The sequence below is a fragment of the Equus quagga genome, chromosome 6 (genome assembly GCF_021613505.1).
Source record: "Equus quagga isolate Etosha38 chromosome 6, UCLA_HA_Equagga_1.0, whole genome shotgun sequence".
NCBI classification, from domain to species: Eukaryota; Metazoa; Chordata; class Mammalia; order Perissodactyla; family Equidae; genus Equus; species Equus quagga.
The window spans coordinates 130,658,880-130,685,242 of NC_060272.1; the positions used below are offsets into that span (position 1 = coordinate 130,658,880).

General features: G+C 55.4%; 1 protein-coding gene and 1 long non-coding RNA gene across 6 annotated transcripts; one reads left to right on the forward strand and one right to left on the reverse strand.

The window, feature by feature from the left end:
- Positions 1-85: 85 nt before the first annotated feature.
- On the reverse strand, positions 86-17,950 carry AQP7 (aquaporin 7). 5 transcript variants are annotated; one of them, XM_046663617.1, is made up of 8 exons: positions 17,491-17,950; positions 16,147-16,197; positions 11,988-12,105; positions 5,406-5,529; positions 4,881-5,018; positions 4,576-4,694; positions 4,149-4,315; positions 86-3,807 (listed from the first exon to the last, which is right to left on the reverse strand). In XM_046663617.1, the coding sequence occupies exons 2-8, from the start codon at positions 16,170-16,172 to the stop codon at positions 3,525-3,527; spliced, it is 975 nt and encodes a 324-aa protein (XP_046519573.1). In that variant the 5' UTR covers positions 16,173-16,197; positions 17,491-17,950; the 3' UTR covers positions 86-3,524. The 5 variants fall into 5 exon arrangements, with proteins under 5 accessions (XP_046519573.1, XP_046519575.1, XP_046519576.1 ...); XM_046663615.1 differs by having other exon boundaries at positions 91-3,807; positions 4,149-4,366; positions 17,491-17,685; XM_046663618.1 differs by lacking the exon at positions 16,147-16,197 and having other exon boundaries at positions 89-3,807; positions 4,149-4,366; positions 17,491-17,684.
- Positions 12,256-21,619, forward strand: LOC124240562 (uncharacterized). Its single transcript, XR_006888937.1, has 2 exons — positions 12,256-13,737; positions 21,296-21,619. It is a non-coding gene; the product is annotated as an uncharacterized LOC124240562 (long non-coding RNA).
- Positions 21,620-26,363: the final 4,744 nt, after the last annotated feature.

Sequence of the window (26,363 nt, forward strand, 5' to 3'; positions counted from 1 at the left end):
TCCTTCTGCAGCCGGACCTGCCTCTCCTCCAGGGACCTCCTTCACCTCTGCCGCAGGCCTTGGCCTCACCTCTGCCCTGGACCTGGCCTCAGTTCACCCTACCACCTTACTTCTCTGACCTCGTCCTCTTCCACTCTCCCCTCCAAGCCAGCAATGGCTCCCCGCTGCTCCCACCTCTGGGCCTTTGCACTGGCTGTTCCCTCAGCCTGGCATACACTTTCCCCAAGTGTCCACACGGCTCACTGCCTCACCCCCTTCAGGTCTTTACTCAAAGTCACCTCCTCAGTGAGACCTCCAGTCCTCACACCCCTGCTCACTTCCTGTCCCCCTTTCCTTCTTCTCCTCCTTGGCGTGTGTCACTAACACACCCTGTTTTGTCAGCTCTGTGAGCACAGGGACCTTGTTTATCTTCTTTGTACCTGTCTCCTTGGGACTAGAATGGTATCTGGACATTGTGGGTTTTCGACCAACATCTGCCAAGAGAATGGAAGGGGTCTGCTCTGTGCACAGAGATGCTCTGTGGCCAGACTCATCTGGGCTGACACTGGGATCAGAATCTGCAGGATGTCAATGGCCCTGGGCCTAGTGCAGCTCTGTGGCAAGCGGTGGACAGCAGGCAGGGCTTCTGGGCGGACCCACTGGCTGCCCTGCCTCTGAGGCCACCTCCCAGGGACTTGAGGATACCAGAAGGCTGAAGTGTCAGTGAGGGGCAGAGGAGGGCAGGACCTGGAACCTGGGGATCCCATGTGCCTCTCCACCTGTGGCTGAGGCCTATGGTCACACCGCAGTAGATCACTAGGAATGGGAGAGGCCACCCTCCTGGTGTTCACAGGGCCACTGAGGCTGAGCGAGGGGTAGAGCCTCTCTAGGGCCACAGAGGGCCCGCTGGCTGGGACTTCCAGCTGTGGGCCCTTCCTGGTCACTCCCAGGCCCGGTTCCCCTGGCCCGGCTCCTCCCACCGTGGGCCGTCAGACATGCTCAAGCCCCTGCCCTTCCTCCCTGGAGCCCCGTCACCTCATCAGGCCCCCTACCTCTCTCTTCCCACCACCTGTTCTCACGCTATAGCTGCTGCTTCGTCTTTTAGACTGTATGATACCTGCCAACATATTTCACAGTTCTATGTTATAAAGCTCAATCCTACAACAAACCCGTAAGTTTACCCCCGACTCCAGGACGAGAACATGGTTAACAGCTCGCCCTACCGCATGCTCCTCCCACGCACCCCCCTGTCGCCATCCCCATTTCCCTGCAGGAACCATCCCTTTTTTTTAAAGTAGTTTTTTGGGCATATGTATGCCCAAAGAATAGAGGACTTTTGGGCTGTTTTTGCGCGATATAGCTGGTGTCGCAGTGTGTACAGACCACTGCATCACTTTTCATGCCTCCAGACTTTGTCCATGTTGCTGCAGGGGGCTGCTATGCCTCAGTCGTCAGGGATGTGTCACATTCTGTTGTGTGTGACTGTACTGCCATGTAAGTCTGTCCCCATTGATGGACATTCAGGTTGGCTCCAGCGCCACATGACCACCCACCTGGCCCCCCTGCTCAGCCAAACCTCCTAAGGCTCCTCCCCTGCTGCGCCCCCAGGACCCTGCTCACTGACCCTCCCTTCCCTGTCCCACGGCCCAGCAAGAACCGCATGACCAGGGCTTCCCCAGTCTCTGTCTTCATCTCTCTTCTGAGCTCCAGACCACAGAGAAGGCAGAATTGTTGTGGGGCGCTCACTCAGTGTCAAGCACCATTCTCAGCATTGTACACGTTTTATTTCATTGAATATTCGCAGAGACACAAATGGTAGGTAATGGGAGAACACCGAGGCCCAGAGAGGTTGAGTAACACCCAAGACAACACACCCCTTGCCCCCTGAGTCCCACAGACGACTCAGAATCAGCACATCCACAATATAACTTATCATCTTCCTCTCCAAACCAGTTCCTCTCCCAGACTCTGCTCTCAGTGTGGACATCTCCAATGCTCAGGCCAGAGCTGGACCCTGGAAATGAGCCCTGACTCCTGGCACGGCCTCACCCGCTCCTTCCTCCAGTCCGAGCCCAGGTCCTGCAGTGTGACCTCCCTCGTGTTCAGCGAATCCTCACTCCTCTTCACACACACAGCACTGACCTGTTCGCGCCCCACTGCTCCTCCCGGCTTATTACCTCTCCCCACACTCCCTTGCAGGCCCCAATCTCTGCCTTTTCCAGCATCCTGCACCTGCCTCTCAGGTGGGCTTTCTAAATCTCAGCATGTCCCCACCTCCAGGGAAAGCCCATCTCCTCTGCCCTCTGTCCCCTCAAACCGTAAAGTGTGGCAACCAGCCCCAGAAAGGACACCCCACCATCCCCCCATTTGCTGCCTCCTCCTCTGGGAAGCCATCCCTGGCCTTGGCCCGAGGCTGGGCTGTGAGCCCCCTCTGAGCCCCACAGCCTCCATGCAGCCCTCTCTCCCTTGCTTAGCTCCCTCCTCGTGGTGACCTGTCCCCGTTAGACTGTGCTCCTCGAAGGCAGAGACCCAGCCTCATCCAATGTGGCATCTCTAGTGCCCAGACAGGGCCTGCACCCAGGAGGTGCCAATGATTGTTGACAGGCTGAACGCACACGCAGTGACAGGAGCCATGGGTGATGCAGGATGTTTCCAGCCTGGCCCGGGGTTGGTGGATCCTGGCTGCCCCACCTCCACCAACCTCTGCACCTGTCCCCCTGAACCCCGGGAAGCACCTCTCTGTCTGCACCTTTGGGAAGGACTCCCCTCTCTGCAGCAGCCTCTCTAACTCTGGGATTCCTTAATGTGGGAGACTCTGGCACCAGGGAGAAGGAAAAAGAGTCCAGCCCCTCACTGCCTTCAGTCGACACTGGGCATTTGCAAGGGTGGGGGGTGATTTGGCCCCCAAGGGAGAGAAAAATGATTCTTGGGAGATGAAAAAATCTTACTCTTTTTTGTATAAAGCACAGATATATGTACAGTACGTAAATATATATACACTATATCAGTGGTATTAAAATATCATGTGATCAAGAAAAAAACATCTAAAAGGCTCCTGAGGGATCAGGAATGAAAAATAGGTTGAGAAACGCTGATCTACATGCTTGGGCCTTGCCCTGTCTGGTCCAGGGACTGGCCAGAACCGAGGGACAGTCCAGAGTCCTATTCTGTGACATTTCAAGGCATGCCCAGAGCTCAGCCCCCACCAGCGAGCTGCTGTCCTTTCCCCAGAACCTCCCTCCCTATCCTGTGCTCAAAAGTCCATGCTTCTGTGTCCAGCATCCTTTAATCTCATCTTGTTCCTACTGGGCTGTGGGTGGGCCCGTCCCCATCCTCCCCCAGGGGGCTCCCCAGCTCCCAGGGCTGGAAGGAGGTGGAGGCCTCTCTGCTCGGTGCTCCAGCCCTGGGGCCAGGGCATAGCCCTGGAGCTCCCGGAAGCATCCAGGAGAGAAGCCCAACCACAGGAGGCCCCCAGGAAGCGGGGGTGCCGCTGTGGGACAAGGCTTGCTTTATTGGGGTGGGGATGGGGTCACAAATCATCTTACTTAGAATTGCTCTAGGTTGACAGAGTCACCTAAGGGTGGGACAGGCCGGATTGAAGGTCTGCTGCTGGGGGACACAGAGACAGGGGTGAGGGAAGAGGAGTTGGGTGGGTAAGATGAGGTCTTGGGCAACACGGATATCCTGCGGTCTTCATACGCCCCGGGGTTCTCCAACATCTGGGCCTCCCATGGGTTGCTGGAGCCAATGAAGACCAAGTAGATGATGCCACCTAAGTAGGCACCCAGAGGCGGCGCCACCACTGGCACCCACCACCAGTCCTTGGCCCTGCAGGCAAGAGGCAGAGGCCTGCTGAGGGGGCAGATGCCAGGACGGTGCCTGCAGCCACCTCGGGCCAAGACAGGGAGTAGGCCTGAGAGTAGAGCGTGACCCCCCATCCTAGCCCAGGAGTGGTCAGCTTCAGCTTGATTCAGGGACAGGGACTGACATGGGGCAGGACTGACGTTCAGTCCAGGGTCCGCATCAGTGCTGGTCAGGATCCACTCCTGCCTCTCAGGCCACCTGGGGGCACTGCAGGACTCTCTTGTGCTGGTCCTCACGTCATCCCTACCCCTCCACATGCCGGGAACCACAGAAGACCTGCAGGAACGGGCTGGGCAGGGCAGTACCTGAAGACCTGTATGCCCCAGCCAGCCAGGAAGGTGAAGAAGCGCGGAGGCAGGTCCCGGGATGGGTTGATGGCATATCCCGTGTTCATGCCCAGGGACACTCCAATGACAACAACAAGGATGCCGATCACCAGGGCCTGTGTCCCCTGCAGAGCTGGGTTGTTCCTCTTGTCCGTGATGGCAAAGAGACACAGCTGGAGCATCCCAGTCACTAACACCTGGGGAGCAGACGCCGTGGCAGCCACCCCGGGCCCCAAGCTAAGCCACAGGCCCTCAACAGTGCCCCCAGCCCAAACCCGCTGGCAGAGACGCGTCGCAGTACGGTCCCCATCCAGAGTTCTTGTCCTCTCTATCGTGAGGGGCTGCCAGATGGCCCCTTCCTGAGGGGGCAGGGCTTGAGGAGAGCCACCCACCCTGGACCACTCACCTCGTCCAGGAAGCCCCTCCACAATGTCATGTGATCAGGAAGGTAGGTGGCAAAAATGTTAGCGGTGGCTGTGGGACCAGTCACTGTCAGATATCCACCCGAGTAGTCCATGATGGCTTCTGTGGAGAGAGATTGAGGAGGAACTTGCCCCCAGCTAAACCCCCCACTGGAGTCTCAGAAATAAGGTTGCAGGAGGGGGCGTGGGGGCTCCTCCAAGGCTTTTCCCTCCCAGACATTTTCACAGGGCAAGACCCTCAGGTCAGAGCGAGTCCTTCAGAGGAGGAGGCTGAGACCAGGATACTCACGGTAGAAGAGACAGTAGATGGTGGCAGCAGCCAGGAAGGAACCCACGAACTGACCGAGCACGTACACGGGGAACTTCTTCCAGGACATGCGGCCGAGCGCGCAGTTGGTGAAGGTCAAGGCGGCATTCATGTGGGCCCCTGCGGGGAGCGCGGGGCGGCAGCGGGGCGGGAGCAGGAAGAAACCCTGATCAACCATCTGGAGAGTGATGGCCACCGTCATCACGCCGCTGGCACTGATGGAGGGCCCTGCCCCATTTAATCCTCGCAAGGACCCCACACGGCAGGCATCCCCGTCTCCATCTCACCGTTCAGGAGAGTGGGGGACAGAGAGGCGGAACAGCCTGCCCAAGTTGACCCAGCTAGTAAAAGCAGTGCATCAAGGGGGCTCAGGAAGATTGGGGGCAGAGACGGCCCGAGGGCATGGGTCAGGGTGTCCCCCTCCAGGTGGCCAGCATGGCCGAGGTGCCGGCAGCCAGGGAGGGGAGGGGGGCGGCGGGAGGAGCCTGCAGGGACCCCCTCACTCACCGGAGATGTTCCCTGCCACGTGCACGCCCATGGTGACTCCGAAACCAAAGCCCAAGTTGACACCGAGGAAGCTCCCGAATTTATCTCCTACAACCATGTGGGCCACGGAGCCAAGGCCAAACATCTACAAGGTGGGAAGTGGGGCGGGAGGGAGGGATCTGAGGCCTCCTGGCCCCCACCCTGGGCCTCCCGAGTGGCCCTCCCTCAGAGCCCCTCTGCTGCGAGCTCTTCCTCCGGAGACCTCCCTCCTCGGGACCTCTCCACCTGGCCCCACCGAGGCCCCTCTGCCCTGGCCGCTGAGAGCTGGGGGCGCTGGAGGGGTGTCAGGGGCTCTTCTGGACCCCAAGCCCTCCTGAGGCTCAGGGGACAGGGCGCGGCTGGGGTGGACTGAGCCCCTTGGAGCATCTCACACTGCAGCCCAGCCTGAAGGAAGTTTCTGCAGGGGTTCTCCAAAGGTCACTCCTGGACTCTGCCAGGTTCCTCAACCCACACAGCAGCCCTGCAGCTGGTGGGGGTCTCTCTCTCTCTCTCTTGCCCTCAGCACCATTCCTATTGCCCTTTGGTGTCATTCCTAGACTTCTTGCTCTTGCTCACCCCTAACTGCTGCTCTCCTCAGGTGACACCCCCCACCGACTCCCTTCAAAGGGAGATGAGAGGCCTGAAGCTGGGCCCTCACTCCATCTCCTTCCTGCAGCCTCACCACCCCCACCCCCATACCCACCTGCGTGACTGCAGCCTTCCCCTGCTGCTCTGGCTCCCGCACCCAGCCACTCCGCTGCCTTCCTCTTGCCTGTATCTCCCACCCTCCCCTTGACTGGCTCCCACAGACTGGGTCTCTTCCTTCTTAAAAGGAAAGCTCCCTGCCTCAGCACAGCTGTCCTGTCCAGCTGTGGACTCCTAGACGCCCCCTCCCTGTGTCAGTCAGCCTCCGGGAAAGAACCCACTGGCTGGCCCTGATGTCTCTTCCCTCCCTCTCCCTCCTCAGTCAGGCTTCTGCTCCCACGTGTCACAGACACTGAAGCTCTCTCAAGGCCTCCGGCCTCCTGACTTCCCAAGGTCCCGTACTGGTCTTTGCTCACTTTGACTCTCTTAACCACCCTGTGCTTCTGGAAGGTCCCTCCTCGTTGGTCTTCCTGGCACCTCTCACTCCTGGTTTTCCTCTTTGCTCCGCAGCCTCTCCCTCTCTACGGTTTCTTCCCACATTCTTCTTCCTTCATCTGCCTCCTGAACAGATGACCCCAGGGATCCTCCCTGGCCCCTTTCACATCTCACCCCAGTCACTCTCCTGGGTCTACAGCTTCAGTTATGCCTGATGCACTAAAATTCCTAAAACCTCCACCTGGGAGCCCCATCCCTATTTCCAAATACCAGCCGGAAGTCTTGGTTTCCCATAAGCATCTCAGGCTCTGTGTTGCGCCGTCTCTTGGAAAATGTGATACTCATCCTCTGTTCCCCATCCCAGTTGGCCCAGCCGGAAACGTGGGTCTCACAGACGAGAGCCTCCTCTCCCTTTCCCCCCACAGCCAATCAGCTGAGCTGCATTCTCCCCAGCTCTTACCCAGCCTCTTCCCTGCAGCCAGAAGGAAGCCATGACCTTCCTAACACAAAAATCTAATCGTGTCTGCCCCTTGTTCAAACGTTCACTCTCTCCCCTCCATTTCTAGGATAAAGTCCAAACTCAGTAGGCCACCATTTAAGACCCTTTATAACTTCACCCCTTCTGCCTCTCAGTTTCATATCTGCTCCGGTGTTCTCTGTGTTCAGCAATAGTATTACTACTAAATAATAACTGTTTACTGAGCACTTACTATGTGCTAAGTTCTATCTATCACCTCCTTCAACCCTGACACCACTGATGTATTAAGTACCATTATTCTCCCCATTTGACAGATGGGCAACCCAAGGCTTAGAGAAGTTGACTGGCTTGTCCGAAGTACACAGCTTACACAGAGTAAGCCAGGAGTTGAATCTAGGCAGTCATTATGCCAGACAGCCTCAAACCGAACAAGCACGCTGCTCCCTGCCTGTCTTGCTTTCTCGTGCCTCTGTTTTTGCATATGCTGTTCCCTCTGTCTGGAATACCTGATGCTAGATCCTTAAACATGATGCTCTACTTTAAGGCCACACTCAGATGGCAGCTCCTTTGAAATGTGTCTTGAACGTGTTGTCTCTGAGGGACCTCTAGATGTCTAGGCTGCTGGAAATCAGAGTCCAAGTCTGTGTCATCCAACAGGATGGCCACTAGCCACATGTGGCTAGTCCAAATTGAGATGTGCTGTAACTGTAAAGGACACCCCATATTCCAAGACTTAGGAGGAAAAGGAGACAGTGGAATCTCTTATTAATAACTTTATATTGATCAAGTGTTGAACTGGTAATATTTTGGATATATGGGTTAAATACAATAATTATTAAAGTTAATGTCATTTTTTACCTTTTTAATGTGGCTCCTAGAAAATTTTAAATTACATATGTGGCTCAAATTGAATTTCCCTTGGATAGTTCTGTTCTAGAGCTTTTGAAAAAGAGAAGCTGGATACTGTGGACCTCAGGGCTACAACTGGAGCCATCAAGGAGGATGAAGGCTCCTGGGAGAGGGCGCAGGGTGAGGGAGCAACCGAGGCGGAACCTGGAGCCGCCCATCAGCCCTCACAGGTGGGCGTTAGAAACCCCAGCTGGGGGCAGCCCCATGGTGCAGCAGTTAAGTTTGCACGTTCCACTTCTTGGAGGCCCAGGGTTCGCTGGTTCAGTTCCCAGGTACGGACATGGCACCGCTTGGCAAAAGCCATGCTGTGGTAGGCATCCCACGTGTAAAGTAGAGGAAGATGGGCATGGATGTTAGCTCAGGACCAGTCTTCCTCAGCAAAAAGAGGAGGATTGGCAGTAGATAGCTCAGGGCTAATCTTCCTCAAAAAAGGAAAAAGAAACCCCAGCTGGAGGAGGTGTCCAAACGAGAGAAGAGCAAAGAGAGAATGTACCCTGCACTCCAGGGAGGAGCAGTTTCCCAAGGAGAGTGTGGTCCACATGGTCCCATGCCGCCTCTGGGTCAAGTGCATGAAGGCCTGGAAAACATCCCTTTGGATGTGACAATCCAGCAGCCACTAGTAGCATGGTGAGCACCGTATCATCAGGCCTTGGGGACCGGAGCCAGCTCCCAGAGCCTGAGAGGTGAGGAGGTGGTGAGGAGGAGTTGAAGGTGCCAGTGTAGACAGACATCTCTTTGAGAAGCTGCCTGAGGAGGAAGGGAGAGTGCATGATGAACGCAAGGGCTCACAGGCGAAGGAGAGATGCTTGTCTTGTGTCATGCTGTTTTGAGTAGAGAGACCTCAGTATGTTCAGGGTGAGAGAGGGAGAGGCTGCAGAGAAAGGATGAGCAAAGGACCTGAGGCGTCTAGACGCTGGGACGGGTGCAGGAGGGGAGGGTCCTGCATGAAGGAGGGGCCCGCCCCAGCCAAGGGGGAGATAGGTAGATGCACAGGTAGGGGAGGCCTGGTGTGAGAGGGACAGGGGTGAGCAGCCAGACATAGGAAGCCCACCTGATGGTTTTCTCTGTCAAGCTGGAGATCAAGCCATTTGCTGATAAAAAGGACAGGCCTAGTACAAAGCAGCTTTAAGGAAGTCTGAGAAAAAGTGCAATAGCCTGGATGGGGAGGGGAGAGGCCGTTGAGCAGGACCCGCTGGGTCCCTCATGAGCCCCCGGACAGGTGCAAGGGAGCCCAGAGGTGGGCCGGCTTAGGGCCAAGGGTAGGATGAGGCAGGAGAGGACAGAAACAGATGGGACTTGGGGGTGGGAGTGAGGCCAGGACAGGCTGACAGGCTTGGGAGGGTCAGGAGGTACAGGAACTGGGGCAGGCATGGAGGGTGGCCCAGCCCATCCCAGTCTCTCCAGCAGCCCCAAGGCCAGCCCCAGGCACGACACCCCCAGAGGTTGCAGAGTGGAACCGAGTGGAGCAGTCCACTTCCCTCATGCTGGCTGCAATAAATGGGGCCCAAGGTCACACTAGCTTTTCTGGCAAAAGCTTCACCCCGATGACTCACTGAGCTGCCTGTGAGCTGAAAAGGCCCCGCTTCTTGGCACAGGCGGACAACTAAGAATAACAACACCACAATGTGCTGTAGGAGCTCCAACCTCACAAAGTGCTGTCGCAAGTGTTACTTCTGTTCAGTCCTCACAGCACATCCACATGGCACGCATTTCTGCTCCCACCCTACAGTTGGGGAAACTGAGGCCCAGAGAGGGCTCTTGAACTACCCAAAACCTGAGAGTGAGGGGCTTCCCTCAGCTGGGGGAGAGCTAACAAGCCAGGGGGTTAGAAATCCTGCCGTAGTAAGCTAAGGGACAGCATGGAGAGATTAAGGGTGGAGACTGTAATGTTAGATTGGACTGGACTGGACCTAATCTTAACTTAAGATGTGACCTTGGCCTAATGACTTAGTCTCATGCAACCTCAGTGTTCCCATCTGTGAAATGGGGATCATAACAGAACCTCCGTGGCAGGGCTGTCGTGAGGATTGGGGGAGATGCTGCACATAAGGGGCTTAGCATCACAGTGCCTGGTATGCTGTCGGTGCTCAATAATTATCTCAATAAGAGCAAGAGACACACAGACATGGGCAGGCGTCGTTTTATGTGGGCGGTGCCTGCTTTCCCTGAGAGTTCTCAGAGGAGGCCCCCTCCTGCCTCCACGGTTCCAAGGTTTAACAGCCTTCATGGGGCTGGAATGTCTTGTCATAAATGAATTACTTTGCCCTGGATTAAGGCGGGACAGGATCGAGCTTCTGGGCTCCCAGCTCAGCAGCTGAAGCAGGAGGGCGGGTAATGCAGGACAAGGGGAGGCAGAGAGGGGAGATCACTTGTCATAATGACACGAGGCAGCCAACACATGTGTCCTACATGTGTGCTGGGCTCTTGGCCTTCTTCACGCAAGTCTGCCAGTTCGATGTTAGTGTCACCTTTACCCACGACGAAGCGAAAGTTCAGAACAGTTAAGATACTTGTGAAAGATCACACAGCTAGAAGACAGCAGAGCTGGAATTCGAACCCAGCTCCAAGGCCCCACGAAGGCCTGACTCTACGCACTTCATAACTGTGAAGTCAGCCTCTGAGCCACCGAGAGACCCGCCCAAGGCCAGCTGGTGACTCAGTGGCAGCATCAGGAAGGAAACCAGGTGTCCGCAGTCCCCTGGGCTCCGTGGCCCCACCGTCTTCTACACCGTGGCTCAGTGCACACACACCCACACTCACACACGCTCACACTCTCACACACACTGTCTGTCTCACCCCCACGTCCTCTGGCGTGCTCCTGACTGCCTTTGCGTCCCTGCCCAGAGGCTGCCCCTTCTTCTCAGGGACCTGGGCCCTCCAGGGGGTGCATGGCTACAGCTTAAGGGCGGAGGCAGGCTGGGCTCAGGGGCAGGACTGAAGCAGGTGGAGAGGGAGGGAGATTCCCAGAAACGGCCCATCCTGCTTGCAGTCTGGTTTCTGTCCGATCAGCCACTAAAAGAGCCCTTGCTGAGGTCCCATGACCTCCGTGTTGCTGACCCGACAGACCCTTGTCAGTGCCCCCTTCTCTGGCCTGTCTGCAGCACCCACCGCTGACCACGCCCTCCTTCTGGAACCCCCCACTTCTGAGCCGTGGTCTCCCTCCACCTTCTCCCTCACCTCTCCAGCCACTCCTTCTCAGGCCCCTTTGTGTGCTCCTCTTCATTCTTCAGGGCTCTGTCCTCAACTTTGTTTTTCCTCTCTTTTTATACACTCTCACTGCACAGTTTTTATAAGCCCCATCCATATTCTGATCAACTTCAACTCTTTACTTCCAACTACAACCACTCGCTTGAGCTCCAGACCTCTATATCCAACCCACCCCCCAAATTTCTCCCCTGGCGCCTCACCTCATCACATCCAGACTGACCTCACCTCTCGCCCTGTGACAGGCCCCGGGCTCCAGAATGGCCTCCTCGGCACTTACCCCACGTCTGTTGCTTGCAAAGTCTCCTTGATTCAATCTTCTACAACTCCCCCTAACAAGCACCTTCTTCTCCATCCCTGGGCCAGTCACCACCTTCTCTCTATCCTAGGTCATGGCAACAGCCTCTTAACTGCTCCCACTCCCTCCAGCCCTGCCCATTCTGCTTAGGCTCCACACTGCACCCAGAATTTCCTTCTCAAATCCGAATCTGACCACATCTTTCCCCTGCTTGAAAACCATCAATGTCCCCATTGCCCTTGGGATTAACTCTCAAAGCCCAATGCTCAACCTTCTCTCCAATCTCTCTACTGTTCGTCTCCCTTCTCCCCACTTCCAGCCGTGCCGCCTGACACCCCCCTGCCCATGGTTTTGTTCTGCCCCCATGTATTATGAGCCCTTTCTCTCCCAAAAAGACTGTGAGAAAGACGGCGCTGTCTCCTTACTTTCCCATGCTTCTCCCTTGGGCTCCCAGCTCAGAGCCCGGGAGTGCACAATGTAACCCAGGGGGTCATGGTGGGGAGGAGGTCATGGATTGCCTTTAATGAGCCCCACCTTCGTGGGGTTCAGGCCCCTTCTTCAGTGCCCACCCACCCTGTGCCACCCACCCACTCACCATCATGACATACGTGCTCAGGAACTCGGCCAGGAACTCTCGCACCATCTCCTTCTCCAGGATTGCGTGTATCCTTGTTGTCATGGGTGTCGAGATCGTCTTGGACTTGCGGGTGGACCTGGAGCAGCAGCCCAAGGCCGTGGGCAGAAATGACACTCAAGTGCACTTGCTGCCCATCGGCCCTTCCACTCATGGCGGAGTTAATGGATAACCCAGTGGCTTCTCCACACACACCTCCTCTTGCCCAGGGCAGCTGGGGCAGCTGGGATCAGAGACACAGGGACGTGGAGAGAGACTGGGGGTAGACGGCTAGGCCATACCCCTTCCTCCTCCTGGGGGGCACTGGACCAGTGGGAAAGGGGCACCAACAAGGCCATATTGCAGAGGGGGCAGTTGGGGAGCCAATAAGTACCATCCATGGTGCTAATGAGCATCAGAGGAGAAGCAGAGGGAGAGGGCAGGCAGGAAAGAGGATCTCAGTTCTCTGCCTGTCTGTCTGCAGGGACCAGAGCTCTGGGGACACAGACAAGGCATTAGGCAGGACCTGGCCACAGTGAGGGACTCTGCAGACAGCACAGGGTGTGGCAAAGTCTGCTCCCAGCTCTATAAATAGCACTGAGGCCTGAAACATGCACAGGGTTCTGCCGAAGATGAAGCGGGCTACAGAGCACACCAGGCTCTGCAACCAGGTCAACACAGACGATGTTTGTGAGTGCATGAATGAATGAATGAATGAGTGAATGAATGGGAGAGAGGGAGGGAGGGAAGGAGGGGCTAGATCTTACTCCCTGGTATATTCGCAGCACCTAGCGCTGTGCCATGCACATAGTAGGTGTGCATATATATTGTCAAATGGACGAAGACAGGAGTATCCACCTGCCTCCCTCTCCACGAGACCCCCAGAGCTTCCTACAGTGCCCGGCAGGCGGCAGATGTGCGATGATTGTGTATTTAACAAATGTATTATTGGGTGAACGGACAGATAGAAAACTGAGTTACGGGCTCCATCGTCTGTGGGGGTGTCTGGGGCTTTAGTTTGGGAAGGAGATGGGTGGAGTCTGGACGCCAGAGAGGTGGAGGAGGGGTACGGTACCTCTAAGCGGGGCCTCAGTGCTTGGTCAGGCTAGTGACCCTCACTCTCCTCCCCTGCCCAATGCCCGAAGCCGACACCAGCCCTTCAACCACCTCACCTGCCAGGGATTGCAACATGACACCCCCAGGCTTCCTAAATTCCCCTGGCCTCCAGCAGCCAAGAGCAGGCACAGTGGGGAGGAATGGAAACCAGGCATGGGTAAAACACCTCCCATCTTTCTGGCTGAGACCCCATGTTCATACCTCACCCACCCCAGTCCTCGCTCTGTCCTAACCCCGGGAAACAAACCAGAACTGAGTACATGGAGAAGGGTGTAGAGTTGCCTGGGCCATCCACTGGCTCCCGTCCAACTCCAGCTCCCAGGCGGCATCATGTAGGGGTCCCTTGCCCATATGACTGGCCTCCTCAGCCAGGAAGAAGAGCCTGTGAGCAGCCTGAGGCAGGCAGGGACCCAAGAACAGTCGCAGGAAGGTGCCACAGAAGCCGAGGAGAGGCGGACAGAGCAGGAAGACAAGGACACCAAGAAAGTCTGGAACTCTGGCCCCTGCCTCCTCACCACAAGCAGGCAGGACACAGTGAGCAACAAAGAACCACCAACCAGCCACCGAACCGAAGATTTATTGAACGCCTGCCGTGCTACGACCTTCAGGCACAGGGGTGAGTAACATTGGTGTGACCCCTGCTCTTCAGAAGAAAAACAATTAATTAAGCAACTACTATAAAGTGTGAGGAGGGTGCCACAGGTAAAGAGTGGGCACTAGGGGGTTTCAGGGAGGAAGCAAATGACCTAGAGGAGGGGGTAGTAGGCACTCCGAAAGAAAGGGAAATTTAGTTCGAGAATAAAAGGCTGGCCGGATGAAGGAGCATCGGGGAGGCAGGGAAAAATCTGGGCATCGTAATGGCATGGGGAAAGGCTGGCAACTAAGACAGTGTGTGCCGTGCGGAGGAATTCTTCAAGGGTGGGCTAGCCAGATGGAGTGGGAGTGGCATGAGGTGGACAGAGAGGGTCACAGGGTCACATGGCAGAAGGCTGCGTGGCGCTCGTTAGGGAGTCTGAACTCAACCCTGATGGCCATGGGGCCACATGGAGAAGTGAAGCAGGGGCACTGTCTCCTCCATGGGGGCTAGGATGAGGAAACAGGACAGAAGTAGGTGAGCAATCCAGAAGCTTCTACCACAGACAGGCTTGGGAGGGGGGCGGTGGCGGGTGGCAGCCTGAGCCAGGAAGTGCCATGGAGATGGCTAGAAACAGTCAGACTGACAGATGTGGTGTTTGATTAGAGAGGAGAATGGAGAGGGAGGGTCAGTGGTGGCCCCAGGTTCTGGCCAGAACAGCAGAATGACACGTGAGGCCCAGGAGAGAAGCTGCAGCCGGAGGCAGGCGCGTGAGGAGTCACCGTCTGGTGTGTCGAGTTTGAGAAGCCACCAGACGCCTAGGTGGAGGTGACCAGTAAGGAGACAGCTGGTCATGTGGGCTCCTTTAGAGATCACATGTGGAGGTCACCGAATCATAGGGGTCACTTGATCCATGGGCACAGATGAGATAGCTCAAGGAGAGGATATAGAATGAGAAAAGAGCATCCAAGAAAACTGGCCTACAAACCAAGGAACCAACAGCCAACCAGCTAATTACCTAAGTAGTGTCTGCTAACCAAGGAACTAAATAGCTAACAACTCACCAACCTATCCTTTGGCCAGCTGATCAATCTAGCAACTTAACCAACTAACTCACTCTCCTGTTAACCAGCTCACTTAATTATCCAATCAACCAACCAACTGTAAACTATCCAACTAACCTCAAGCCAACCATTTAACCTGCTTACTGACATTTATCCATTCAACAAACATTCGTTGAGCATCTACTTAGGAGTCAGACACCAGGGACACAAGTGAAAACCCAGCCGCCACCCTTGGCTGGCTCCATCTAGTGGGGACATGGAAAAGGACAACAGTATCAGAGGCGAGAAGCCCCAGGGTGGGAGGTGAGGCCTGAAGAGACTTCAGAAGAACAGGCAGGTAGTGGCCCAAAGTGGCCGTGGGGGGTCGGGTGGTGGTAGAAAGAACAGTGGGATGGGCACATCCTAGATGTTTTAGGAGATTGGTGACTGGATGTGAGGCACGGGGGAGACAGAGGCGTCAAGGCCAAGGTCTTGACTTCTGGCTTGAGCGACGGACAAGAAGGGGAGCCTTGACGGAGCTGAGACCACGGAGGAGCAGCAGGCCGGGGCAGTGGACGTGGCTGCTTTCAGCTGGGACTGAGTTCCCTGTGGGACACCAGTGGGTCTCTGGAAACAGGGTCTAGGGCCCAGGAGAGAGTGCTGGGCTGGAGACAGCGATGCCATCGGCACTGAGGGAGCCGCTCCTTCTCTCTCTAAGAGCGCACAGACGGACAAATGCCCCCGCTCACGTGGAGCTGATGGGCAGCAACGAAACATAATCAGCGGGCGCGTTTGTGTGTTACAAGGTAATATGTCCTATGAGGACAGATGGAGCAAGAAGAGGGGCTGGGCTATGCTTTTAAATGGGGCGGTCAGACATGAAGGAGGTGAAGGAGTGGGCCTCGTGGATAACTGCGGGAAGAGCATTTCAGGCAGAGGGAGCAGTGGTCGAAGGACTGAGCATGTTTGAAGGAAAAGAAAGGCAGTCAGGGTGACGAGTTGGGACAGCAGGGTTGGGGGGAGGGGAGGTGAGAGGGGCAATGGGGCCTTGGCCATTGCAAGGATGCTGGCTTTTATTTCACCCCAAAGAGACCTGAGCCTGAGAGGGGTGAGTTCGGTTCAGTTGAGCACTGCCTACGTGGGAGCAGTTGGAACCCACTCACCAACCCCTTGACCCTCATCCAGGTCTTTCGGAGCCTCCCCTCGCGCCAGGGCCCAGCCCGTCCTTGGCTCAGGGGCAGGTGGGAGAGCCCTTCTCCTGGGGCTCCTGGGCTAGTGGGGGTGGGAAGGAGGGGGTCTGCAGGAGTCAGTTGGCGTGAGGGAGAGGCTGCTGAGACTGGGGCAGGGAGGGTGCTGGGGTGCTGGGCGGGGGCAGGAGGCTGGGGTGCAGCATGGCTGGGGTGCTTACCGCCTCCTCCTGTCTGCTTCACTCATATTTTGTCTTCGAGATTTTTAGATGCTGTGGAGCCAGAGAGAGGTCACTAGGGCTGAGGGACACAGAACTTGGCCCCACATTCTCATCAGACAGGGACAGCTCCTGCCAGCTCCAACCCCTCCATCCAGCCAAGCTGGCTGGGAGGGAGGAGGGGTGGATATGCTTCAGCCAATGGAGAGAGGCCCTGGGGCCCCACCCCCTGTACCCGTGCTGTCCTCAGGACCCCTGACCCCTGCACCAGGCCCTTCAGGGGTCCTCCTTCCCTTCCCAAGTCTGCAATCCAATCAACCTCAGTGGCTTCACCCTCACATATGCAAGTATTACTGCCTTTAGTCTAACCTCAAGCCCTCTTTTTTTTTTTTCTTTTAATGATTGTATTTTTTTCCTTTTTCCCCCCAAAGCCCCCGGTACATAGTTGTATATTTTTAGTTGTGGGTCCTTCTAGTTGCGGCATGTGGAACGCTGCCTCAGCGTGGTTTGACAAGCAGTGCCATGTCTGCACCCAGGATTCGAACCAACGAAACACTGGGCCACCTGCAGCAGAGCTCATGAACTTAATCACTCAGCCAGGGGGCCAGCCCCCAACCTCAAGCCCTCTCGTTACTGACTTAAACCATGACTTTCCAGAGCCTCTTCCTTGCATGCGCATCCACGCACACACACACGCACACACACTCAGAGGATGAGGTCCTAAAAATTCATTTAGTCCACACCTCAGAACAAAGTCTACCCTCTCACCTTCCCTCAAAGTTCCCCCTTATATTCCCATTCTCCTCACAAATGACAGCATGAAGCTAACCCTTGAGTTTCCCAGTCCCCTACATCCCCCTTGTTCTCTGGCCTGAGTCCCTCTAGCTGCAGCATAATTCACATCCCCAGCCCTGACTGTGGGAACCCTCCAGCCCCAGCCCCAGCCCCAGCCCCTCAGGAGGGGACTCCAGCAAGCCAGCCATCAGTTCATCTCTGCTCTGCATCCCTCTGCCTTGGTCCAGTGTCTCTGGTCTCTACTCTCTCCTCATCCCACCGCCACGCTCTGCTGACAGCCCAACCCAACACATCCTCCCAGTTTCTGCTCCAGTGCTGGGCCTCCCAACATCAATCTACAGATAAGGAAACTGAAGCCCAGAGAGAGTGTGACATGCCCACAACTTGGGACTAAACCAGAACAGACATCCTGGCCTTCAACTCCCAGCTGGGGCTCCTTCCCTGGACAGTCCCATGGTCACTGCCTCCCCGTACAGTCCCCAGGGAGTGGCACTCCCAGGCCTGGGCTGCAGGGGAGGCCCCCTGTCCCGGCCCTGCCTGGAGCCGACTCACTCTGCTAAAGTGCCTTCTGGTTCCCAGCGTCTGCCTCGGGGGCCTCTCAGTTACTGCCGATCTTGGTCCTGTTCCTCCATGACTGTCCCAGGCTCCAACTGCACTCCCAGCTGGGGCTCCGCTGACCCTGTGTCCACGGTCTAGAGCCCTCCTCTCAGCCTCCTCGGGGCGGTCCACGCACTACTCTGCTCTGCTCCTCTGCAGAGAGGTCAGTGGGGCAGGGGTTTGGCCTGGACTATTTGAGCCAAGACCAGACACATGGCCCAAAATAGCATCCCTGCTCCGGCCAGCGGCGCCACGGAGACCGGGTTCTGAGGCAGCTCTTGTGAGGTCAGTGCTGGAGCTCCGGGCGGGCGCCCTGGGCCTCATGGTCCCAGAGGAAGGGCCTCTCCTCCAAGCCAGGTGTACAGCCCAGAACCAGAGGAAGCCCTCCCAGGGCCCCAGACACAAGGGAGTGGGGAGAACTGCCCAGAATGGGGACTGGAGGTGACAAAGTTCTGGAGAGCAACAGCCAGGTGGAGGGGTCAAGGAGCAGGCCCTGAGTCAGTCCTCAGGGAGCCCCCATGCTGAAGGAGGAAGCAGAGACTCAGGCCCTGGGCGCAGGGCCTCCCAGTCTGAGAGGGGAGGTGGAGAGCCAAGCTTGGCCCTCTGTGGGTCCCTAGTCTGGAGGGGCTGCCAGAGAAGAAGCCTGGACCTTGTCCTCTGGGAACCTCATCTGAGCTGAGGAAGGGGACACCAAGGCCCTGCTCTCAGGAAAACGTCTTCCTTGGGAATGAACGGCAAGCGAGGCCTCTGTGAAGGAGCCAAAGCTGGACCAGAGGGGGGACTCTGGCCCAGGGCTTCGGGAGCTCAGTGACCAAGCTGAGGTCAGGGGCAAGTGGGGGCACCAGCTGCCCTCTGAGAGGACTTCTGGAGTCAGGGCATGGCTGGGCCACCAAAGATGGGACAGTTTGGGATTTGAGCAGGCGACCTCGTGCTGAGACACAAGGGAGTGAGGGGTTGCTGGTCTGCAGACTAAGGAGGCCTGCCAGGTGGAGTGGTGGAAGGTGGCCGCGAGTCCAGGGAGCAGGGGCGGCTCCTCGTTGTGGGGAGGCAGGATCAGCTTTGATTGCCCAAAGCCAGCTCTGGTAACAGAACTGTCCTCTAGAGGGTGCCAACAGACCAGGCCAGGTCTGGATCCTGAGTTGCCCAAGTGCCCACCCCCATTGTCCTGAGGTCACTCAGCAGGAGAGGCAGGGGCAGCTGCGGCAGAGGGTTTCCCTATCAGAAGCCTCCCATAAGGAAGGAACTCTCCCACGGCAGCCCCCCGGGCTGCAGCTCTGCCCCTCTCTCCTCTCCGCAGACTGGAAGGGCTCAGGAAGCTGCGCCCTTCCCTCAGAAAGGGGGAGGTACACCTCTGGACATGGGGGACCCTGCCATTATTCCCTTCCTGGGTGAGCTGTTGGGGTCAGGGGGAGGTAAGGGTCGAGAGTGGAGTGAGGTCTTGTATGAGGTCAGAGCGCGGGCAGAGTTGGGTTGGGCTGGGATCAGCCTCGTGAGGGAGGGAACTGGGATCCGTGTTGGGGTCAGGGACCAAGCCCTGAGCTCATTGACTGGGCTGGGTGCTGGGGAGCCAGAGGTGGAGAAGACACAGTGCCCTCTGTCTCGTGGAAGAGCCAGCTGAAAGGCAGGTGACTTAGGAAACATGCAATAAGGTAGAGGGAATACAGGCAGCAGCTAAGCCAGCCTGGAGGGGGCAAAGAATCATCCAGCAGAGAGAAGATGGGAGCTGAGTCCTCCAAGGTGAGCGGGAGAGGGTGGGGTGGTGGTGGTGATTTGAAGCCATTTGATCCCAATGGGATGGTGAGAAAATCTAAGTTATTCTGGGAACTGTGGGTGGCTTGTAGAGAGCTGGAGAAGCAGGCAGGGGCAGACCATGAGGGCCTTTGTCTGCCAAGACAAGGAGTCAGACTTTCTTCCGAGGGCCTGAGGAGCCCTCAAAGCGTTCTAAGCAAAGAGAAGAGTAAAGTAGGCAATCTGGGGTCCCGGAGGCCCTAGAGCGTCCTCCAGGCAGGGGCATAATGGGGCCTGGGCTCGGGAGAGGGTTCCAGCTGGAGAAGAAGATACTAGCACCTGGGCATCCACCATGGGCATCGACGGGATTGCCAGGAAGCACGAGGGAGTGGGGCAAGGGGTAGGGGCAGGATTCTGGGGCACAAGAGGGTGACTGAGAAGGAGCAGGTGAAGAGGAGATGGAAACCAGACACTAGGCTGCAGGGGGCCATCGGGAGCTCGGAGGGGCTGTGGCCGCAGAGTTGGGTGCGGAGGAGGGGCCAGCCTTGAAGAGCTGGGAGGGAGGGTGGCCACAGCACTGAAGCAGTGGAGGCCGAGGAGGCAGACAGTTCCGCTGTGGAGAGAAGAGAGGCAGCTAGCAGGGCCGCAAGGTTGCGTGTTTGGCTCAGAGTTGGGTCTAGACAGAGCCTGGGGGCCTCTCCAGGGCCAATGGGGAGGGGGGCGCAGAGAGGGGACACCTGGGGTCCTGTCTTCACAGCGTGGGCTCTGAGTAGAGCTACTAGATAAAATGCAAGACTCTCAGTTAAATTTGAATTTCAGAGAAACAATATTCACAATATTTTGGACATACTTATACTAAAAAATTATCCATCGTTCTCTGAAACTCAAATTTAACCGGGTGTTCCAGCTCTGAGCTGCAGCCAAGACCCCCTCAGATGCTCTGCACACTGACCTGGGTTGAGTGCTAGCTCAGCATCAAATTCACTGCACGACCTTGACTCAGTCTTGCCCCTGGGCCTCTGTTTCCTCGTCCTCATCCGCGAGACGACCTTGGAGGATATGAGGTCTCCCACTCAGCTGCTTTTGGCATCCAGACAGGGCCCGGGAGATGCCTTGTGAAGGCAGCAGCAGACTCTTAAGTCAAAAATGAATTTGGTTGAAATGATAAGTCAGTTGAAAAGGAATTGGTAATATGAGTGTACTACAGAGCAATTTTTGCAAACGTTGATGTGTCTTTAGGCATTTAGACCCTCTTTCAGAAATTGTTCAGTTTTCTTATTCTAATTTTGCCTGCGATACGCTATTTTTGCTAGAGAAAGATGGGAAATAACCCAGCGCTCGTCAGCCTCCATTTCTCACTTGCAGCACTAAAAATCTTACCTGCGAACTGGTGAGTGGGGACATTAACATGCAACCTAACCAAATATATAAATATCATGAACACATAGCCAAACAAGGCAGGCAGATGTAATTGTCTATCATTGCAGTGGACATTTTTTTTTAATAGAAAAAAATTAAAAACCTCAGATCCTGGGGCCGGCCCAGTGGCATAGCAGTTAAGTTTGCATGTTCCGCTTCGGTGGCCTGGGGTTCACCGGTTCGGATCCCGGTGGACATGGCACCGCTTGGCAAGCCATGCTGTGGTAGGTGTCCCACACATAAAGTGGAGGAAGACGGGCACGGATGTCAGCTCAGGGCCAATCTTCCTCAGCAAAAAGAGAAGTATTGGTGGCAGATATTGTTAGCTCAGGGCTAATTTTCCTCAAAAATAAATAAATAAATAAATCTCAGATCCTTTTCTTTTATTCTTTCATTACCTAAAATACAAGCAAAGCTTAAAAGACCCATTTTCCCTCCTTGACAACTACCGCTAACATTTGGAAGGGTTCTTTCTAATCTTATTTCTTTGTGTATAGTCATATACATCTCCTCCCGACTTTCTCAACAATAAGTGGAATGAAACTTATTTAAAGTTTTATAAAGTACTTTTTTCACCCAAACATTTGTTGAGAACATCTTTCCATGCCAATAGGTTCACCTCTACATCCTGTATGTGGCTGTACAGCACCAGACTGTCTCCGATTTTAAATGGACTCTTCTCCATTACGAACAGCATGGAACAGACACAATTGGCTGAAACCCGCTCAGGAGTAAAAATACAAATAGAAGTTTTTAAAGATCAGGATGAAGAAAGAAAAATGCCCTAAGATGTTACAGCTTCTCTCAATTTTCCCCCAGATGCCCCCCAAAGTGTTAATGTGTAAATAACTAATCATTTCAGCTAATTATTTATTTCAACCAACCAATTTATGTCAACTGTTTGATTAACTTATCACATAAACTGCTTTCAATCAAATTGTTTCACACTTGGGGTCTTTCAGACCGTTTTGAGTCCTGGAATCCTTTGTATAACTCAGGAGTCCGTGGGGTCAATCTGTAAGAAAGGAGCACAAGGGAGGAGTGGCTGTGGCGAAGGGGCAGAGATGGGAGTGGAGCAGGGCAGTCCCTGGAGGAATCACCTGAAACCATGAAGATTCTCAGACTGCTCAAGAAAGAAAAGACCCTCAAGCGTCACGCAGGTGAGTGTCCCCTTCCCAACTCATTTTGCAGGTAGGGAAGCTGAGATTCAGAGCAAGGCAGCAACTTGCTCAAGATCACCCAGCACATCCAGATCAGGTCTCCGTCCTGGGCCCCAGGAGACCAGAGGCCCCCAGCTAAGAGAACCGGGGGCTGGGCGGCCAGGCTGGGGAGGGGCGGGGTCACAGGCGGGCTCCAGGATGGTCTTTAACTGGACACTCTCCAATGACCAGACCCCCTGCCCCCAGCCCAGCCTCTCACCTTCCTCAGAGTCCTCTGTGGGCCCCCAGGCAGAGTGGACAGAGACTGGGGCAGACACAGTCAGGAGGCACAACACTTGCCCAAAGGCAAACATCGTGTCAGTCAAGGAACCAGAATTCAAGCCCGGGCCTGCTCGACTCTACAGCCCACATCAGGCTGCCTAATTTGGCACGAGAAACCAGGCATACAGCTCAGACCTGTCACTTTCTAGTTTGAGCAGGAGCTATCAGAGAAGGCTTCTTGGAGGAGGGGCAGTCTCATTGACAGAAGCTGAGAGATGACACTGAGGGAATTTGCACTTGTGAGAAGCATTTATGTCTTTGTATATGAATACGTGTATGTGGGAATGGGCAGGTGTGTGTGCACGTGCGTCTCTGTGTCCGGCCCTGCCTGTGAAAACCTCTCTGTGGGTGCTCATACATACGAACTGACACACACACACATGAGTCATGTGCACATGAGCATGCGCCCATTCCTCTGGGTTAATATTTTCCTGCCTGCGTCAGCACGGTCCCAGTCAGCCGGCAGCTCACTGCAGGAACGTGCCCTATCTGATCCGGTCAGGGACTGCGGGCCCAGAACGGGGGGCTGGGGGTGGGCAGGGAGCCCGTCTCAGCTCCCCAGGGAAGGCTACTCTCTCTCCACTCGCCTGCTCAAGCTGAGCAAGGAGGCAGGCCCAGAGGCCCCAGCTCCTGACACACCTCCCGCTTCCCTCATCTTTGCCCAAATCCTGAGGCCTCTCCGCCCACAGATGTTCCACTGAGGACAAACAGGGAGTAGAGACTCTGAGGAAGGGCTCCCAGGGTGTCCCCCTTCAGCAGGAAAGCAGCTTTGAAAGGACCGGGCTAGCCTGTAGGAAGGAGGCATTTGATTCCCAGCTTTCCAGGAACACAGCGATCGCACTAGGGGCCCGTGCAGAGTGCTGTGTAGGCCGGGACCGCGGCCCAGGCACCCGCGGGCATGGAGCCTCAGCCGGGAAGGCTTGGTGCAACACAGAGACCCCCAGCAGGTTGGGGTCTTCCTGGTTCCCGGGCCTCTCCCAGTGTTGACGGAGGGTCCTCCCACGCCCGCACCGGTCGCTGGGGTGCAGGCTGGGCCAGACTGGGCTGGGCGGGCAGAGACAGTCTCTTTGGCTCTGAGCACAGCCCAAGGCCTAGGGTGAGTCAAACCCAGGTGTCCTGGCTCCTAGCCCGGCTTGAGGATACACGAGTGCATCTCTGTATGGGAGAGACAAGGATGGAGCATGGAGGGAGGATGACGGCCCCAGTGGGTTGTTCCCCACGGGCGCAGACTTTGCGACTTCTCTCCTCCCTCGTACTCCATCCCTGGGCAGCCTCCTCCCCACCCTATGGCCACGTACTGATTTTTATAGCCCTTTGTGGGCCCCTTCCTCCATTAAAAAAAATTAAATAAAAATCATATTTTACGACTGTGTTGGTATAAAGACAAATACATTTAATGTTGCATATTAAAAAAAATTTCTTCAACTTACAAGTTCATTTTTTTCTTATTTTAAAACAAAACATTTTTTGTGGGCCCTTAAGGGCTCTGTGCCTGCCATGTCCAATGGAGAAATCAGCCCTGCATGTCCCATGTCCTCTCCCACCACACAAATGCCCCAGTCCTACGCCAGCCCACACCTCACCCACTGCTCCAGAGCAGATGACCCACCATCCTTCTCTTGTTCTGTCTCTTATACATGTAATGGACACGTCTACACCTGCCCCAACCCAGCCTCGTCTACACTTCCCCCAAATCTGTCCACTTTCCGGGAGCTCACCTCGAGGAACGCCCCGCACTGCCACATCTCTGGAGCGCCCCTCTTTGGCAGCCTCCTGAGGTCCTCTTCATACCCCCATCCCTGCTGCTCCGGCCCCACTTCTGCCCTTTCTCCAGACCCCAAATCTGTCCCATCTCTAGGAGTTTTATCTCGGGTCTCCTAGTCGGCAACCCGTCTCATTCATTCTCCACTGCAACATTCCTAACCCCTAAGTTGTGGGGTCTGCCCCCTGCTTGAAGTCCCCTGAACCTCCCTCGCTGACACACAGGAAAGGCGCAGGCCTTGCCGCCTGGCAGTCCCCAGCACGCTGAGCTGCCCCCGAGCCTTCCCTCCCACCTCAGGCTGAGCGTGCCAGTTCCTCCTAGCTTCCATGGCACCTGTCGGTAGCTCTTCCGACCCTTGAGACAAGGTTTCTTGCCTGCCTGCTCACCAAGGTTATCCAAACAAGCCCCTCATCCTACCTCTCGGGATCCCCAGAACATGGGCACTGGACTGACATCAGCTGAGAGAACGTGAGAACAAATCACTGATCGGAGGAGGTGGTTGACATTGTGACCGATGGAATCACAGGGAGGGAATGAGGACATGTGGGTGAATGAATTTAGAAGAGTCAGTGAGGGTTGCGGGAGAGACCCAAGACAGACTACAGCTTGCTCAGCTCTGGGTGATGGTCTGGGTGCCTCCATTGCCTGTCCCAGGAGGGCATCAGAGCTGATCTCACCATCTGTGCCCCTTCCCGGCTCGGCTGGCTGAGGATGGGTCCAGACGCTGCTGACTGGGGGCACGAGCTCAGTTCTCATCTTCCTGCCCCACTGTAACAGGGCCATGGTCCCTCCTCCACCCATGACTCTCAGCCCTCCTGTTGATGTCCCTCATCCCCAAGACTGGGCATCTTAGGCCAGGTTTGCCAAGACAGAGGGCAGGAAGACTTGACTGGCCACAGAGAGAGTGAATGGAGTTGGAAGTGGTGCCGCCTGTGCCAGGGTAGTCTAACCCAGAGGGCCTCGCCTTCATCTTAGGGACAACACATTATGCTTCAGTCCCAAACAAAGCTTCCCACCAGCTACGTGGATGCCAGAGGAGCTGGGACAGTGCGAGTGGAGTGGGCAGAGATGAGTTCCCAGCCGTCAGACGAGCTCAGGAGATGCCCAACCCCAATACCTGGAGACAGGCTACATATCCCTTTAAAGCATTTTAAAATGAAACTTTCAAGCATGTACAAAAGCAGAATATGAACCCTCATATAATCATCACCCAACAAAATCATCAAACTTTTGGCACTTTAGTTTCATTGGTGTTTTTTAATTTTTTATGAGGTATTTTAAAACAAACTCCAGCCATTATGTCATTTTGCCGCTCCTGCATTCTTCGGTATTCAGCTCGAAAGTATATGAACATTTTCTTACATAATCAACACCACGACTAACAAAATGAACAGTTCCACGAAACTGTCAAGTGCCCACAATTGCATCCAAATGCCTTAATTTGTTGGTTGGTTTGAGTCAGGATCCAAACGAGGTCACACGATACATTGGGTTAAATGCTGTCTTACACAGGGGCACGTCCTCCTTCTGCCTCTTGTTCATGTCACTGACTTGAGTAAATGTGGTTCTATAGGGCATCCGTGTTCTGGACTTGGGTTTGCTTCCCTGTGGTGTCATTTAAGTTGCCGTCCATCCCCTTTATTTCTTAGAATATATAGGAAGTCAGTTCTAATGTTGTGATTTTACTCAGGTTCCGTTTGCTCGAGGAGGGGGAACCTCTGTGGACGGTGCTGTGAGCTTCCGGTTCATCCCGTCCGGAGGCCCATAATGTCTGGTGGCCCCACACTTAGTGACGCTGACCAGTGGGTTCAGAGGGTGGCATCCTCATCCCTCCCTTGTCAAGTTCCCCATCTGCCATCCACTTTCTGGTTTCATCCTCTGATCGCTACCTAAATCAATTTCAAAATCCTTCCACACTAAAGCATTTTAAAGGAGAAGCTCTGAGCAGCAGTTTCTTTCTTTTTTTTTTTTTTTTTGAAGAGTAACCCTGAGCTAACTATTGCCAATCCTCCTCTTTTTGCTGAGGAAGACTGGCCCTGAGCTAACATCCATGCCCATCTTCCTCTACTTTATATGTGGGACGCCTACCGCAGAATGGCTTTTGCCAAGCGGTGCCATGTCCGCACCCAGGATCCGAACCAGTGAATCCTGGACCTCCGAGAAGCGGAACGTGCGAACTTACCCGCACCTCACCGGGCCGGCCCTGAGCAGCAGTTTCTTAACCCACAGGAAAGCAAGGTCTAATAATGGCGGCGTCTCAGGTTCTGAGTTAATCAGAGCAACGAGGGGAGTCAGGATCAGCGAGGCTGCATGAGAAGGATGAAACAGGAGGTGGTGGCAGAAAGGAGCAGCGGAAAACCTGGGGACCTCCTGGCAGGCTGAGTGTGGGGCTGGTTTGGGGTTTGGCTATTCAGGGAGTGCTCCCCCATCCAGGAGGT

Bases quoted from the DNA above. Each gene is read 5' to 3' on its own strand.
- AQP7 (XM_046663615.1), bottom strand. From the start codon at position 16,172: ATGAGTGAAGCAGACAGGAGGAGGCG. The intron at 4,695-4,880 runs GTGAGTATCCTG...CTCTCTCCACAG, and splicing joins CATCTACTGTCTCTTCTACC to AAGCCATCATGGACTACTCG. The intron at 4,367-4,575 runs GTGAGTGGTCCA...TCTGCTCCCCAG, and splicing joins GGAGGGGCTTCCTGGACGAG to GTGTTAGTGACTGGGATGCT.